The following is a 16,849-nucleotide window of genomic DNA, read 5'->3' as shown; positions in this document are numbered from 1 at the left end:
AGGAGCCGGTCCTCCCACTGGCCTTGTGTGCAAGGCCCTCCGTGCCCTGCAGCCCGCCAAGGACAACTCCGGGCTCATCCCTGGAATCCCAGGGACTTCCGCGAAGCTCATTGCTGCTGCCCACTGCAGCCGCAAAGGAAGGAAAGACGAGCCAGCGCCGAGGACCTTGGCAAGAGCGGGGCCTGCGCCCCATCCCGCCAGCACAGCGGTGCTGGGGGTCTGTGCACCCCCAGCCTCTTTCCCAACCCTCGTTCCTCAAGACAGGGAGAAAGTCCCATTCACCACAAACACCGTGAGCATCCGCTCCGTGCGCCATGACCTGAAAGGGGCAGCCCCCCCCCCCCCATCTGCTGGGCACAGAAGCTGCAAGTGTGGAACCATCTGGGGGAAATTCAAAATAAACCCGGGGCCACGTCTTCCAACTCCTCCCTCGGAGTGGCTGTCTGTCACTTGGGAGGTCCGACTGAATGAGCAAACAAGGCGGCCTCGCTCGCTGCCACCCCGTGCTGCTCTGAGAAAGGCTCCCCAGACTCGGCATGGCCGGCGGAGCAGCTCAATGACCTGAAAAGCCGCCTGCTGGAGCAGGTGCCCCTCGGATGGCTGGGCAGACGGAGCAGACCTTTCCACGCCAGGCCTCCCGTGCGTGGAAAGGCAGTCAGAAACCACGGACACCGCCGCAAGGGGGCCTCGGTGTTTTCCGCGAAAGGCCAGTGTGGGGCAGCAGGCATTCGCCGCCCCCCAGCAGCTGCCTCTCCGTGGCAAATGCCCCACCCCATCATTCCACAGGCTTTTGTCCCTCCAGCTGGATTCCAAAACACGAAACGGGACCATCGAGGCGAAAGAGTCGGAGCTGCCCTGCGGCAGAACGGCAGAACCCAGCAGGGGAGGCTGACCAGCCGCTCGCTCACCAATTCCCCCTTTCGGGCCCTGCTAGGTCCCTGCAGCTCCGCGGTTTCCGCACAGTCAGGTTTGCCAGGGGAAGACTGGGCTCGACCGTCCGAGTGGACAAGTCCCCAGGAAGCCAGGAGGCAACAGGACTGCCCCACAACCAAGCAGATCCGGGCAGAAGTTCACTAGTCGCCCCCACATGCTATGTTTCTGCATGCAGGGAGCTTGGGATATGGGAGAACGATCCCGTCACATCCCATCGGGTCTGGTCCAGTCCGCAGTCTGAAATGACACAAAGTTTCCTCTGGACTGCCATTTAATTTTGCTAGTCCAAAATAGCTACTCATAGCCAAATCCTTCCCATGTTTACAAACAAATCAAGGCAGGCCTTGTTCCTGTTTGCAGGCCACTCAAGTGGAAATACATTTAAAGACTGAATTTCACAAATTTTGAGTTGCCGAATGCCGCTGCCACTGTGCCTAAGCAATTGCCAAAGGAGACCTACCTGAAGTTCAAGATGGCCACCGACGTGATTGAGCTAAATTGCCATACAAATGGCAGATGGTGTGCGCCAAACAGCACGAAATCAAGCACAGAGTGGCTGTGGGGGCATCCCACAATCATGCCAATTTGGGGGCAATTCTGTTCACAAACTGCTGAAATCATGTTTTCCTTCTCATGCTTTCGCCTGTTTACACCCTTTTTGCCCCACAAGGTCCCTCTTATTCCCTGCCCCCACCTCTTTAAGCGTGCCCATTCAGAAGAACGGCCTGCTTGGAAAGCAGTTCAACACACCTGGTTTGAGGGTTGGCTTCTTCCTGACTTATGGCACCGTTTACAACTGGCACGGTGCAGCCCTCTCATTTGCGACGGGAGATGGTGTTTTATGCCAAGATGCTTCACCTGTGGACATCTGTATATGAATGGGCTCATTCACCAGATGCAGAACTCACCTGGTAAGGCAAGTCTAATGAGGAAGAACTCGCCTGATGGTACGGACGTTTTGGGGCTCCTGCTCCCAAGCACGCACCGGGGATGGCGCCTCTCTTACGGCCCCTCCTTACCGCACCCCACAAACCCCCTGCCCAGCCCATGAGCCAGGCCGAGCCAACCCCAGCAACGCAGGGACGGAGGCTGAGGGTGCCCGGCCTCGCGTCCGGGTCACGTTTCCCAAGTCCCGGCGTTCCCAAGCACCGTTGGAACTCCCAGCCCTGGTTTGGCTCCAGGTGGCTTTGCAGGAATAGGTCTTTTGCAGCCTACTGCAAAGGAAGGGCCTCCTTTCGGCTTTGCCAGTGACTTCCACGGCCACTTGCATCCTGCAGAAGCGGAGGGCCCGGTCTGGACATTCAGGAACAGCTCCTCCCCTTGGCAAGGACGGCTGCGCTGTGTGTGTGCCATTCCCAACATCCACGCGCAGAGAGAGCGGCTCGTCTCTCCCCCTCCTTGAGTCAGGCTCTGCTCGCCCTCCTGAGTCACGGGCGAAAGAGAAAGTGGGAGACAGAAGGGAATACACTGAACAGGCAATTCCTGTTCAGCTCTCCTTCAACTTACAGCCTGTGTTCACGCCGAAGAAGGCCAAGGCCTGTCTCCGTCTGTCAAATTCTCGTGCAAACTAAGAGGATTTTATTTCAGTGGCAGAAAACATTTCAGGCATTCCACAGAGTTTTAACCCAACATCAAATCTTGCGGGGAAAAGCCACTGGAGAGGTGACGCAAGATTCACGTCAAGTGATGTTTGTGGGTTCAGGGAAGTGTGCCATTTAGGAAGTTTCCCATCTGCTAGAAGTGCAAGGCTATTTCCCAGCACAATTGAGGCTGTCAAAGACCATCTCACATCAGTGTACACACAACACACATGCGAGCACGCTTCCTTAAATTAAATGGCATGCAGCAACTTTCATCTTCCGGAGCATCTGAACGTCCTTAGGGATTTGTCAGAGGTGAGAAACAATGCTTTGTCCTTATGCCAATTCAAGACCCTTCGGGGACTGGGCTTACAGGTCGGGCACTGAAGTTCTGAAACAACTGTTTCACAGTAGGAAGATCATGAGAAGAGCCGGTGTGGCAGTTGGGCGCACTCCGCATGACTCAGAGCGGCGGGGAAGAGAACCTGAGCCAGGGCCTTGGGTGTTGCCTCACAGAGAGACCCTCACCGGCCCCTGGAAGCGTTGCACGGGCACCCGCATCCCTGGGCATCAACGGAAACAGACGCACCTGCTGTGGCTAAGGGAGCTCCTAGTCTCCTGCCACTTAGTCGCAGCTGCTCAGATGCCGCCTATGCGGCAGGTGGGGACCCCGCCAAGGAGACGCCCCTTGCTCCCCGTCAGCTGGGGCCGGGATCTCCTGGCTGCACGCGGGAGGCCTACACACAGAAGCCTGACCCGGCTGCAAAAGTCAACAGCTTTCTGGAAATACTTTTGCAAGCTACCTTTTCACTACATAAATGCTCTAAAAATGGTTTGAAGAAAACGGGGGTGGCAAGTTCTGTACCGAAAGAAGCCGAAAGCCAGAACCGCTTTAACCCGTGATGGCAAACCTATGGCATGCATGCCTCCCTGTCGGCATGCGAGCCCAGTCACCCCAGCATTGCCCCTGCGGCCGAGCATCAGATAGCACTGCACATACGGGCCATGTGCATGTTTGGAAAGGAGTAGCGGCGCCAGGCAGTGACATCACGAGCCGCGACTCATTAGCAGCAACTTGGAGCTTTTGCATGGCCGGTTAGTGCGCTGCCAAGGATATATATATGTTTGCATCATTGGAAGCTCTGTTATTGCGTTTTTCTTTTAACACAAAAAATGTTAATGTATGAGTTGTTTTTTCCTAAACTAAAACCTCAGTATTCAGGTTTTATTGCAGTGTTGGCACTTTGCGATAAATAAGTGGGCTTTGAGTTGCAGTTTGGGCACTTGGTCTCTAAAAGGTTCGCTATCACTGGCTTTAAATCATGGATCCTCAAACTACAGCCCACGGGCCAAATCCAGCCCGCCATGCTCATTTATCCAGCCCGCCTCTGAGGTTTTGGACTCGTCCAATCTCCGAGCGAGTCCAAAAGCTCTGAGCTGGCACAGGTGCTCCCTGAAACTGAGCAGAACCGGCACACACGCCAAATTGTAACAGCTCAACTGCGTGTGCGCCGGCTCCTCCCCCCCATTGCACTCATATGCAGAGTAGGAATATGGAGTGGGAAACAGAAGAGAGTTGGGCAGAAGAGAGAGACAAAGACCCTAAAGAAGGACTGAAGGTAAGAAAAAACGTACCTTCTTAATTTTTAAAATCTATTGTTAATTATGCGAGCCATGTCCCTGGGCTGCGGGCCAAGGCACAGCTGCCTCACCGAGCTCGGGATCAGCTTCTTGACAGTGGCGGCTTGCCCACAGAAGGCTGTCCCCTCGGCAAGGCGGCTTGTGGCGGATGCGCGGGACCACAGCCTTCAGTGGGGGAGCCGCCACCCATTGAGCGGCTGCCCCCGGGTTTGGCGGGAGCGGAGCCAACATTTTTTATTAATTTTAATTTTAATGATTTTAATTAATTTTAATTTTAATGATTTTAATTAATTTTAATTTTAATGATTTTTAATTAATTTTAATTTTAATTAATTTTTAATATGCAGTGTGCATAGGAATTCATTTATTTTTTTTCCAAACTATAGTCTGGACCCCCACAACAGTCTGAGGGACAGTGAACTGGCCCCCCGTTTAAAAAGTTTGAGAACCCCTGCTTTAAATGATGTGCACAAGACAAAGCGAGGCAGGACGGGATGCCCCTGGAGTGCTGAAGCCTCACCCCAGCAGCTCAGGAAATCTCCGGCTTCTGAAATTTCACTGGGGGCCACCCTCCCTCTTTCATCGTTATCTTGCGGACATGCGGGGCAAAGAGCAAAGAAGCTTTTTTCTCTGCCGTGGACACCAGTCTCCTCCAATGATACTGCTCTTCACTCCGGCTGCAACCAGACTTCACAAACCTGAGCTGTTTTCCAAAGAATTGTTCCTGTTGCAGGACCGGTTCCACTATCCAGACCCACTGGGGTCCAGACACGTCCCTGTACATTGCACTGCGAAAGGTGAACGGGCTGCAGAGTCAACGGGCAAAATACCAGGGAATCGCTCCTACTCTGGAGGAGGGAAGCGCCGGCATACCAGCGGCCCCTCAAACCGCAACTCTCAAGATCCTATGGGCGAGGGAGCCGTGGCAGTTAAACTGCAGATGTACATTTGTGGGCGAAAGCAAAGAGGACGAGGAAGGAGGGTGCAAGGAAACAGCCTCACCGTTTTCAGCAGCATCCGGTTGTCTCGGAGGGAGCCCACCATTCCAATGAAGGAAACCGCAAACATGGTGATGCCCAGGAGAAGGAGAATCACGGCTGGTGCAAGGAAGAGCCCTTCCAAGGTCCGGTGCGCCTGTCTTTCAACTTCCGCATAAATGCCGACACACAGGATCACCAAGCCGATGATCTGCAGAGAGGGGAAGGAACGCGTCCAGTGAAGAAAGCGCTGGGCAAAGTGGAAAAGGCCTCTCTGCTTCCACGGCATCTCCAAAAATGCGACCGGCAAAGAAGCGTTCTATGGCTGGTCTGCTGAAGCCGGTCCTCTGGCCGGAGCATCCAGCGCGGCCTCAAAACAAGCGGAAATGATGTGCACAAGGCAAGGCGGTGGGGGGGGGGGCAGACAGCAGGGAGGCCGAAAGAGGGGGCCAGTGACGCAGCCCTTGGGGGGGCTTCTGTAGGACTCCAGGGTGGCTCTCCAGCAGACCCACTTCGCAGGGGTGCGGGAAACCTGCCATAGGGAGGTGGGCTGTGGGTGTCGGCGGAAGCTTTGGAGGGCAGCTGGGTGGGACTAGAGCCCACAACCAGGAGGGCAGGCAGGGGTCCATCGGTGGATCCTGGACCTGCCTCATCCCCCTTCCGAAACAAGGCGGCTGACATCAAGGAAGCTCTGGGGAAACAGGACCGAGGAGGCAAGTTCACGGAGGGGCCGCGTCCAGCCACAATCCTGACCGGGTCAGACAGGCGGACCGCAGGATTCTGGCGGAAAGCAAGGCAAACCGGGCAAGCCCACTGGCTGGGAGGCTGCCCTGGACATTCCCAGTCCCCCTTGGCTCTCCTGTCTGTAATTTCTGGAGCGGCGGCCCTGGAGAAATGCTGGACTGGGCACAGATGAGATAAAGGGCACGTCCAGCAAGGAGGGCCCGAAGACACAATAGCGGAAGTGTGGCGAGCACGGACGGGCTGAGCCCCACTGCGAAGCAGCTCCAGGCCCCACTTCAGACAGGGACCGGAAGTGTGGTGAGCCCTTCTTCCAGCCACACCCCCGACGAAAGTCCCTGTCCGAAAAGAGGCCGCGGGGGCCAGGATGGGGCCGCAGGGCCCGGAAGCCCCTCTTGCCACGAGTGGCATCAGCTCTCCAGTGGCCTGCCTGCTCTCACGCATGGACTGGTTGCCGCGGGAATTCGTGGGGGGGGGTTGTTCCTGCCAGGCCAAAAACAACACATACAAAATGATAAAGCAGGAGGTTAATGAAGTGAAATTTCTGAAAATGGGGAGAACAAAGAAGAGTTAATTAGTTTCTGAGAGACAACAGCAGTGACACTCGCCCCGGCATATTGATTGCCCCCCCCCCACAAAAATGCTCTCAAAAGGAAAGCAAATTGTGTACTTTTAAGAGGTGGCAAAATTTCTCCTTCAAGTGGCGCTCGGCTTCGTCAACAGCTTTGCAATGCACGGTACCTTTTTATTTAACAATTTCCCTCAAGCTGCCGGCAGCACATTCAGCTGTCTCTGGCATATTCTACCTGCCTTGCCAAAAATCCTGTTTTTGCATATTTGGCACCTGTAATGGTAATTTTAGAGGTAATCTTGGAACACTTACGGTGATGACTCATATCAAAGAGCTTTACACAAAACCCTCTCGGAAGCATCTGTTTGGGAAACATCTAGTGACATGCAAACCTTTTAAGGTGGCATTTTAATTCACTCGTGGGGTAAAAAAGAAAATGCATGAGATGGAAATAGTTTGATGCAGGCTCATCTTGGAGAAAGTCTTCATATAAGGCCTGAATTAGGTGTTCTCTCTGCTAAGATGACAGACATGGTATCATATATGTTCATTAACAAGAATACAGAAGTGGGAACTTTGAAACAGCTGGGTCCAAATCTTCTGGAATCATATCATCACCCTAGGCTTAGAAAAGCCCTTCTTTATAGGAGGCATTCCACCTGCTCTAAGGACAACCGATCTTTTGCTCTGAGCGAGACATTTTGAAGCGGCTCCTTAAAATTGCATGTCTCCGTTCCACTCCTGCCGAGTCCGCTTGATACTCCACCATGCCGACGACGCTGGCCCGCGGACGCGACGGGGGTCTCCCATGCCAGCAGTGCTGGGGTTTTCCGGAGAGGCGATCAGCCGGCCTTCCTCCTCTGCCCTCACTCGGGATTGCCGAGCCGATCACGCACGGCCTCGCAGTGCTGCTCCAAAGCAGTGCGTGGCGAACAGAGCCGCTCCAGGCCTCTTGCCCCGAGCGCGGTTTGTGCAGGCAGCTCTCCCTCGCCCCAGTTGCGGGAGTCTTTGCAATCGACTTGAGATCTGTGATGCTCAGCACAGGAGACCGGCAACGCCCACAGTGGCGCACACCCGCTGGGTGTGTTGAAGGATCTGCCAGTCCTTCCTCTGCATGCGCTGCCTCGTGAGGGTACCGCCTGAAATGGGGTCCAGAAATACCGGTGGTGCTAAGAATAATAGGCTGAAGAGCATCCCATTTCCTCATTCATCCTGAAAGATATCAGGAGGTGCACAGGTTTCGCTTTGGGAGAAGCCTTCTTTGGTTTCTCTGCACTCCCATCCTGGCGGTGATTAAGTTGATGGACGACAATGGCTTTCTCCTTTTGCGCGTGTCTGTCTGAAACCGGCAATTTGCTCTGTCAAGAGCCCATGTACTTTATGTCCATCATCTCTGAACTGCGGCAACGCAGAAATGGAGAGGGGAGGTAAATTGATTGTTTCTCTGCCAGATCAAGAAGGCCGAGAAGGCAAGTGCGCAAATGAAGCCCGGAAAAGCGGCTTTTAATGGTTCCGCAAGAACGGCAAGCGAGGGCCTCAAGGGCAGGCCCAGTGTTTCTTCGGCACTGCCAACCGTTGCCACTGCCGTGCGGGCCTGCAGACAAGCAGTGCCACGCTGCACACGGGCACCATCTCCGTGAAAATCCACTGGGCAGCGGGGGTCAGATAATGAGCAGTCCTCACAGGAGGCCTCAGCTGGAAAAGTGTGAAGGGACTTTTGGCTAGCTGCTAAGGAGGGTAATTTTGCGGTGTTGGGAGAGGGGAACAGCTACTTCTTCCAAGTTCTGATTCTTCTGAGCAACTCTTCCAGTCCCCCATGCTTTCTTCTTCCAAGGAGCCAGAGCCTGCAGGAAGAAGCCCGTTCAGGGACCACGTAGATCACCGCACTGCTTGGGATCCAAAATGAACCGAACCACCCTCCTTTTCGCCTCACTAGAGGAAACACCCCCCAGAATTACCGCGTGCCTTACATACTTGGTGCAAGGCCAACAGCTGGCAAAAATACTTCACCACAGAAATGTCTGCCAGCACCCAACACGCAGGGATCCGTCTCTGCAGGTCCCGGCAGCCTCTGCCCGCGTTCACTGAGCCTGCGTGGCTCTGCAAGGGCCGGGGCGCAGGCGGCGGCGGAGCTAGGCAGGGCACCGGGCTGGGACCGGGGTGCTCCTGCCGCTGGGTGTGGCCAACAGCGCAGGGCCCAGGCCAAGGCAGCAGGCAATCCAGTGCTGCACGGGAGAGAGAGCGCGCACACCTAGAGACAGTCCGGTGGTCTGATGCCAGGAAGATAGCCACGAAGGGGTGGTCCCGACACGAGGGGGCTGGAGCGGGGCAGGAGAAAACTGGGGCAAGGTCAAGGCGGTTCGAGGTGATGCAGAGGCGAAAGGACAAGAGGCTCCATGTGCTGCTGTGGCAAGAGCAGCAGTGCAGGAAGCCTGCCACGCTGGCCTCTCGGGCCTTCGGTGCTCCTCGGGTGTTCCCCGCACGTGCCTGCAACCGTGTTCCTGGTCCCGCAGGCACTTGCAGAGTCGCTCAGGCCCAGATCCTGGCAGGCACGCTGCGGCCCCTGTGCCCGAGGACCCCGGCTGACCGCGGGCACCGCCCTGCACGCGCCACGCGGAAGCGCGGCCCGCTGCGCTCCGCAGCGCTGGAGCCCGGGCACTGCAGCAGCTCTGTGCGGAGCGCCGTCTGTCCCAGGCAAGCGGCCGAGCGTGCGCTGTTCGCCACCCTCCTGTTTGCCAGTGCCAGGCAGACTGCGGAAGGCAGCGACTGACACCGGCATTGCTGAAATGCAGCTCAGTTCAACAGAGCCGTCATACAAGGCATTCTTCCGCTGAGGAAAAGGGTACCTTTATCCAATTTCCTTAAATTTTATCTTTTGCTCTCTTTCTCAAAGCTGTGATTAACGTCCTTGTCTTTAAGCACCTGCAAAGTCTTGTGCCTTGCTCTGTTAACTGAAGATCTTTCTCCCCACCCGGCTCCAATACTGGAACCAGTCTAGGCTGGGCAGAAAAGTACAGCGCCAGGGATCGGACGGGGGTGGGGGGGTGCCCCATGTCCACAAACACCCTGCCCTGATGGCTGCGCCACCGACTGGCACGGCTCCCCACGAAGACACGCAGCTGCCCCCCCAGCCACCTCCAGACGCCCCTGGCACTGTGAAGACATCCCAGGGAAGCGCTGAGGTCCCGGAGCCCCTGCAGCCGCACCGCAGACGTCGCCTCCTCCTGGCCTGCTCCTGGGGAAGGAGACCAGATGCCGGACGAGCGGCCTTCTTGCTTGACCCAGCACTGCTTTTCCCACACTCGCCACCTTCTTCCCGGCTCACGAGGAGAAGAGAAGCCGACTCAGGCCGGAGCTGCAGCATCTCACGCACCTGCTCAGAACGCGCCGGAGGCAGATCCCATCGCAGCAGCATCTCCACGGGGGACAGGAAGCGCTCCTCCGGCAGGGACGAGCCTGCCCTCTGTCTCCTGCAGCAAGACGGCTTCCCTCCCTGCGCAGGTGTGCACCTTCTCGGTGGATGCTGTGTGAATCCATCAATCACAGCACCATTTGAGCCATTTGATACATACAGGTGGAGCTCAAGAAGGGACTCGAAAACTCAGACCCCTGAGAAACGCTGCCCAGTTGGGAAATGCTGAAAGAACTCAACATTTCCACTGCCCGCAAGCGCTTTGAGAGGATTTCGCCAGTAAAGAACCACCAACACAGATTCCTTATTGCGGCTGGAAGCACAGGCCCAGCTGGTCCCTGCCCGCCAACCTCAGGATTTGCCTTGCTGGTTTCTCCTCCTCGCTGGAGGCTGCCGGCCATGAGTGCCAAGGTACAGTGGCCCCGGCAACCACAAATGAGGCCATGGCCCAAGGAGTTGCCCAAAGTGAGTTGTACATTGTGAGTTCCATTGAGTTCCCCCGCAGGGGCTGGGGGTCAGACTAGATGGCTTGGGAGGCCCCTTCTGACTCGCTCTGTTTCTATGTTGTCCAGCCAGCATGAAAATACTTTAACAATTTTGAGCACATATTGCCTGGGTCAAGTTCCATTCTCAGACTGGTCTTGCCATCATAGAGCCTTGGATTACGTGTGGGCTCAGCTCCAGAAATCAGGCCTGTGGGGCAGCCCCTACTCATTCAAGGTGATGAAGAGCATTGCGATCAGTGTTTCCCAACTATCTTTCCACACATTAGAAGGTTCAGAATCAAAACCATTTCTAGAAGCTCAGGCTGAAGACCGAAGCATCATAAGGGAAATGTTATTTGAGGTTTCACTGAAAATGCCTGGAAAATAGGATCTGAAGGAGGGAGGGATAAAGTCCAGCAGCAGGCAGAACAGGATAAGACCTGCTCTGAATTTCATCCATGAATGTCTGGGAGTGATCATACCATTTCTCATTCTAATTGCAATGCGAAGAGCAAGAAGCTGTGGCGTATCCATGCTCCACGGCAGCAGAACACGGCCTGCTCTGCTCAGGGTATTCCTGCAGCTGGCAAAGGGAACTGTTCCTCAGAAAAGCGCCGCAGACGCTGCTTATGAAATTAAATACCCAGGAACTTGGAGCAGGCCACACGGATGTCGACGGGATGAAAGCCGGAAGTGACGAACTGAGCAAGCGACCCTGCGAGGGTGGCCACGTCCAACACGCGGCTGGGGTTCGGCACTCAGGAATCCCGGGCCAGGTGTCCAGATGGCCGAGAAGCGAGAGCGAGCGAGCCGCAGATGAAGCGGGATGGGTGACGAGAAGGTGGATCGTTTGACCCACTCCCCCGGAACGGGGAGGGCGTGGAGCTGGAAGAAACTCTCTCTCAGGCCCCTTAAGCACGGGCCACGATGCCACGCAGCCAGGAGGGCGAGAGACGTTTGGGCTGCCCCGGCGGAAGAGAGCTTTACCTTTCCCCGCCACACTCCACAGGCCGGCCACCTCGTCCACCCCGTCTGGCGGGCCTGCAGGGCGAGCCATTCCTGACATGACCTATCACCACAAACGATGGAAAACTCCCTTGCCAGGCAAATGCCCGCTTAATTCCATTTCCAAAGGTCAGCTATTTCAGTGGAGCACGGCAAGCCGCCCATGCCTCCTCCTTAAAAGCACAGCACACACGCTCTCCCCCTTCCGCCCGCCGCCAGAGGACTAGCTGTGGCTGCCAGACATCTCACTGTGCTCTCCTGGGAAGATCAGAAGCGGCTGGGGGTGTGCCCCCCCCCCCGCCAAAGACTGCGGTTGGATGAGCAGCGAGGGCACAGCAGCAGGTTCAACAGCCCCTGCATAACCAAAGGCTCGGTCCTCACAGAAGCCCTGCTCAGGGGTTTGCCTGACAGACAACGCCTGGGGGGGGGGGGGGCAAATACCGGGGGCGCCCTGGGCCCCCCCCCCGAGACAATCGCGGCATTCTGCCGTGCCACACGACCTGGCCCACCCGCCCCCACCCTAATCCACCCCACAAGAACACTGGAAGGCGGGAACTGGAAGGTCCGAGGAGCTGCACGAAAAATACAATCGGACACAAGCAGGTGCCGAAGACCCACCGGCTGACTGAGGATTCTGCACTTCGCCGCTTCTCCCAGCCTAATTTCCACTGGTGCAGCTTGACAGAGAGAACGTAACTCATGGGTCCTCCAACCACGGCCCGCGGGTCGGATCCGGCCCGCCATGCCCATCACTCATCTGGCCCGCCTCAGAGGCTGTGGACTCACTCAGAGAAAACCACCTCCAAGCGAGCGAGGCACCGCCTCGCCGTGCGCGTGCCCACCGCTGCAGCTGCCGCACAGCCCACCCCCACACCTTGCCCGCGCCCGCCGCCACCTTGCCCCGCCACACGTGCCCCCGCCGCCTCGCCTCGCCTCGCCGGCCCCCCGCTGAAGAAGTTCAGCCTCGACTTGACTAGTGCCCATCAGTCGGGCGAACAATCGCCGGCACACGTAACGGAGCGTCCGCGGAGAGGGAAAGCACCACCACACGGAACCGCGGCCAGCGAGTCCCCCATGACTGCCCCCGGCTGCACAGAGGTCTCCTCTGCATAGCTGAAGCCGGGGCCGTTTTCCTGCCGACAGAGCGTGCCACGCGCCGAGAAGACGCGGGCCCGCTTGAAGCAGCAAGTCCCCCGCCACAACAGGTGTGCTTTCATCAAGGCTGCCCGGCGGGGAAAGCTGCCTCCGAGCCCTGTGGTGCCAGCGCTGTCTAAAAGCCTCGGACACCCGCAGGGGCCTGAACAATTTTCCACCACTGCTAACGCTTCGCTTGACAGTCCCAGCGAAGGCAGAGGCCGGCCTGCAAATCCCCTGGACCAGCCCACCCAACATGGCACCCTCCAGATGCAACTCCCATCATCCGCGGCAGCGCAGCCGACGGCCCCAGTTTCTGTTCCTTGTTAGAGACCTGTCCTCTCACCAACATTCTCAGCAATGACGTGCACAAATGCAAAATAAATCCAGTTAAGCACAACAGACCCTGGCAGCTTCCAAGAGCACAGTTTAAAATGACCTCCTGTGGGAAGGAAGCCCTCCGGGATTCTGACCAAACGCAGAGGTATGCCTGGCTGTGCTCTGGAACTGCAGCGTGGAGCCGTCCAGCGACCTGGCCCCCCAGCCGGCCGCCCCCCACCCCCCGCACTGCGGTCTTCCTAGAGCCCTCGAGCGTCCAGGCACAGCGAGTTCGCAACCACTTCTGAGGCGCGAAGCCGTCAGCTTAACAGGCCAAAACGGAGAAAGGCGTGGAAGGGAGAAGCCATCTCTGCACCTGGACCTTTGCAAGAGTGCAGCCGAGCCTCCCACTCGAGGTAACTTCACCGTCCACAGGTTCACAGCGCAGCTGCTGGGCCACCGCAGGCATCTTTTTACCTACCACACTTACTTTGCTGTGTGAGCAGAGCTGACACAAGCCAGGGTTGCAGTGCAGACCAGGAGGCAGGTTCCCAAACCCCGTCTTTCCTGAGCAAGCAAGCGCACCCGTGGCAGCCTTCACCTCAGGCACTCGCAAGCGTTTAGACACCTTTCCTTTCATGTGCCCCTGAGCGTTCCTCTCCCTTCCCGGGCTTCAGCGAGCAGCATGAGAGAGCCGCTTCCGCTCTCTGCCGCCGCCACCGCCGCTCTCGGGTGCAGCCTGTGAGGGCGGCCTCCACCACGGCCCGGCCAGCAACGTCTCTTCTCGACGCCACAGCCCTGCCCGAAGGCAACCCGTGTGGTCCCGCCTGAGGAAGCAGCTCTGGCAGGTTAGCGCCACCGCCCTCGGCACGATGCCACTGCTCTCCTTCTCCGCCAGGCTTTCCATGGGGCTTCTGCCGCAGCCCCCAACCCTCCCCACCAGCCTCCCTGCATACTCCGCACTGTGCAGCGCAGGGAAACGCACGCACTGGGAGCTGCCCATGCCTCCCCCGCTCCGCACAATCAGCGCGCACCGACAAAACGCCGCAAGAGGCCCGGATGCAGCTGCTCATTACTTAAGAGATTCATCTCCTGCCTCCTGCCTGCCAACGTGCTTCCAGGGCAGTTTGCAGTAAAGGAAAATCTGCACATGAGAACAAGGCAAATCATGAGGAACGGGCAACGGGCAGAAGTCCGACTGCCCTGCCATGGGCATGCAGAGTCCACACACACACCAAAAGCAGCCCAGGCCGAGGGGCTCAGGGGTACCATTGCCTAGAGCAAGGAGCTCAACTCTCTACTCCCCAGAATCTACGTGAACTGAGGATGGCTGCCTGAGAAAAAGGCAGCTTTATCTTCTTTGCGTTATTTATTTATTACACTGATAACCCACCTTTCTCCCATTGTGGAGCTCAAGTACATGGAGTATGTGGCTCCTGAGGGGGTCTCCCCTCCAAGCTCAGGCCAGCCCCAGGCCTGCTTAGCTTCGATACAGTGGATGCCCTAGGTGTCTTCAGGCCATGCCCTGGGCCAGTGCACACATGTGCGTTTATATGATCCAGTGCACACATGCACTTGTGCTTTGGAAAAACGCCACACAGGTATCTTGATAGAGCCACGTGTGTGCAGCTACATTAGGATGGCCTGGCCCTTCCCTCCCTTCCCTTCCCTTCCCGTCCCGTCCCGTCCCGTCCCGTCCCGTCCCGTCCCTTCCCTTCCCTACCCTACCCTACCCTACCCTACCCTACCCTACCCTTCTCTTCTTTTCAGTAATAGAGGAGAAGAGAAGACTGGAAACTGAGCATGTGCGTAAACCCAAAATTAATTTCCAGAATTTTTCCAGTTGAGCTTGGAATGCGGTGAGAATGGAAGGCCAGGAACCAGAGGAGCCATAAAGAATGGGAAGGGAGAAATTCTCCCGTCCTTAACTGGAATAAAGTCCAGGCAAGGGGATTTGTTTGGAAACACCTGGCAGCAGGGAGAGGCCTTTGGGCTCCAGCAATTCCATAAAATGCCCTGTTTTTTTGATCCCACTGTATAAATCCCAGTCCTTCGTCAGCTTCACTGGCTCCCCATTGAAGTCTGGGCCCAATTCAAGGTGCTGGTGCTTACCTATAAAGCCCTAAACGGCTTGGGACCTGGGTACCTGAAGGAGCGCCTCTGTCCATACTTGCCCTCCCGCCCTCTAAGATCGGCGGCAGAGGCCCTTCTCCGGGAACCCTCTGTGAAGGACATTAGGAGGGCGAGTGCCCAGAGGAGGGCCTTCTCTGCCGTGGCGCCCCATCTGTGGAATGCACTCCCCAGAGAGGTCTGCCTGGCGCCGTTGCTATTTGCTTTTCGGCGCCAGGCCAAGACCTTTTTATTTAAATGTTATTTTAATTAATTGTTAAATTATTTATTGCTTTTATCTATCTCCGGGATGTTTCCAATTCTGTATATTTTTGTATATTGTTATTTATTTGTCGGAAGCCGCCCCGAGGCTTATGTGAATGAGGTGGCATACAAGCATTCCAAACAAACAAACAACCCTTAGAATGTGGCCGGTCACCATGGAGTTTTCTGTCTTCCTGGGCTGAGCATGTCCAGGAAACAATCTCCTGCTACCAAATGGCCGAAGCAGTAAGATTTAAAGCAGGAACTTCCTGCCCACATTCAGAGCAGTCAATCCATATCAGCTCCACTTTGTTCACGGAGCAGAAGAGTCCTGAGCTCATCCATTGACGCGTCCGTTAGACAGAAAGCCTCTCAAAGGAGCAGAAGTCTTCCATCTGCTCATCCAGGTGATGCCACAAGTTCACCTGGAGGACTCCGAGCAAGCCAAGCACCTGTGGCTCAGCTCTTCATCCATAATGTGGGGGCAATGATACCAGCCGGCCTTCTGGAATTGTAGCACGGATAGCTATCTCGCTGCATAAAGCAATTAGGAACACTGAGCTGCCAACGCGGGCACGGTTCTGCAAGACTCGCACAACTGCTTCCTAGCGCATCACTTCCTTTCCCTGCGGGGCTCACCTGTCAGAAGCTGCCTGAAGCCTACAGGGAACCAGGTGGTACTCTACACAGCCCACAAGACCTGCGCTTTACTAATCATGTAAACTCAGTTCTCAGAGTGTGGTTGTTTTCCGGTATGTAAGGCTTAGTGTGTTTGTTAAACTCTGAAACAAAGAAAGCAAAAAGCGTCACACGCTCTCAAAAGACCCTGCTGGCTGGCCTATGCATTTCCTCATCAGGGGAAGTCATCAGAGCTCCAAGGAGACACACATGAAACACAGTTCCCCAGGCAACCGATCATTCCCAGCCATTGTGGAAACCAGCTCGTCTTCTCTCCCGGTTTTGCAGGGCTCCACCAGCCCTTCCCAACCTGGTGCCTTCCAGAAGTGCAACTCTTGCAGGCCCCACATCTGGAAGGCACCAGGTTGCCCTGGACAGATGTTGCAAGGGAACAGCAGGTCTTGGAGGAACCGATGCTGCCTGGGTTCCAGTCTGCGTGGACCCCCCCCCCCGCCCGGCCCGCATCCGGAGGCATCCCCCACCCCAGCGTGCATGGCCGTCTGAGTGGCACAGCGGCAGGAAAAGGCACTCTGCACCAGCTCAGTGGAGACCCCGATGCGCCCCTTCTGCCCGGTGGAGCCCCACGGGCGCCCCCTCCGCCCCACGCGGCGTCTCCAAGCCTGCAAGCCTGGCTCAAGGGCGCCGCCGGTCCCGCCCCCGTCGGGGCTCGTCCTCACCCCGTCCAGCTGCGGGGCACGCCGGGGGCCCTCGGGCGGCTGGCGGCGACCTGCAAGGGCGCTCGTCGCGGGCGCGAGGCTTCCTTTGTCTGAACGACGCGGGATTTCCGCGCCGCTCTCGCCCTCCCAGGGCAGCCGGCCGCTCGAGCGCCTGCCCGCGCGCTGCTCCGGGGGCGCGGCGCCCCCGCGCCGAGCCTCGCCCCCCCGCCCCGCCCGCTCCCGAGGGCCCGGGCGGGGAGGGCGGGGCGGGGCGGGGGAGAGCGGCGGCCCCCGGCCTCCCCGGCCCGGCGGCGACGTACCGAGAAGAGCGTGGCGTACGCCGAC

The 16,849-nt window shown here is 57.2% G+C and overlaps 1 protein-coding gene across 1 annotated transcript in view; it reads right to left on the bottom strand.

Moving 5' to 3' along the window:
* The window catches only part of LOC123016773 (tetraspanin-15-like), a gene marked incomplete at its 5' end in the record, with an annotated part of 43,551 nt that extends 26,703 nt beyond the window's left edge, over positions 1–16,848 (bottom strand). Inside the window, 2 exons of the mRNA XM_044417373.1 lie at positions 5,157–5,342; positions 16,825–16,848. Coding sequence (XP_044273308.1) covers positions 5,157–5,342; positions 16,825–16,848 — 210 coding nt within the window. The remainder of the gene's footprint in view (positions 1–5,156; positions 5,343–16,824) is intronic.
* Between the last annotated feature and the right edge of the window lies 1 nt (position 16,849).

The sequence above is a fragment of the Varanus komodoensis genome, unplaced genomic scaffold (genome assembly GCF_004798865.1).
Source record: "Varanus komodoensis strain SLA01 unplaced genomic scaffold, ASM479886v1 scaffold88, whole genome shotgun sequence".
Lineage (NCBI taxonomy): Eukaryota > Metazoa > Chordata > Lepidosauria > Squamata > Varanidae > Varanus > Varanus komodoensis.
The sequence above is the reverse complement of the archived record's forward strand: the minus strand, read 5'-3'. Positions and strand labels throughout refer to the sequence as shown.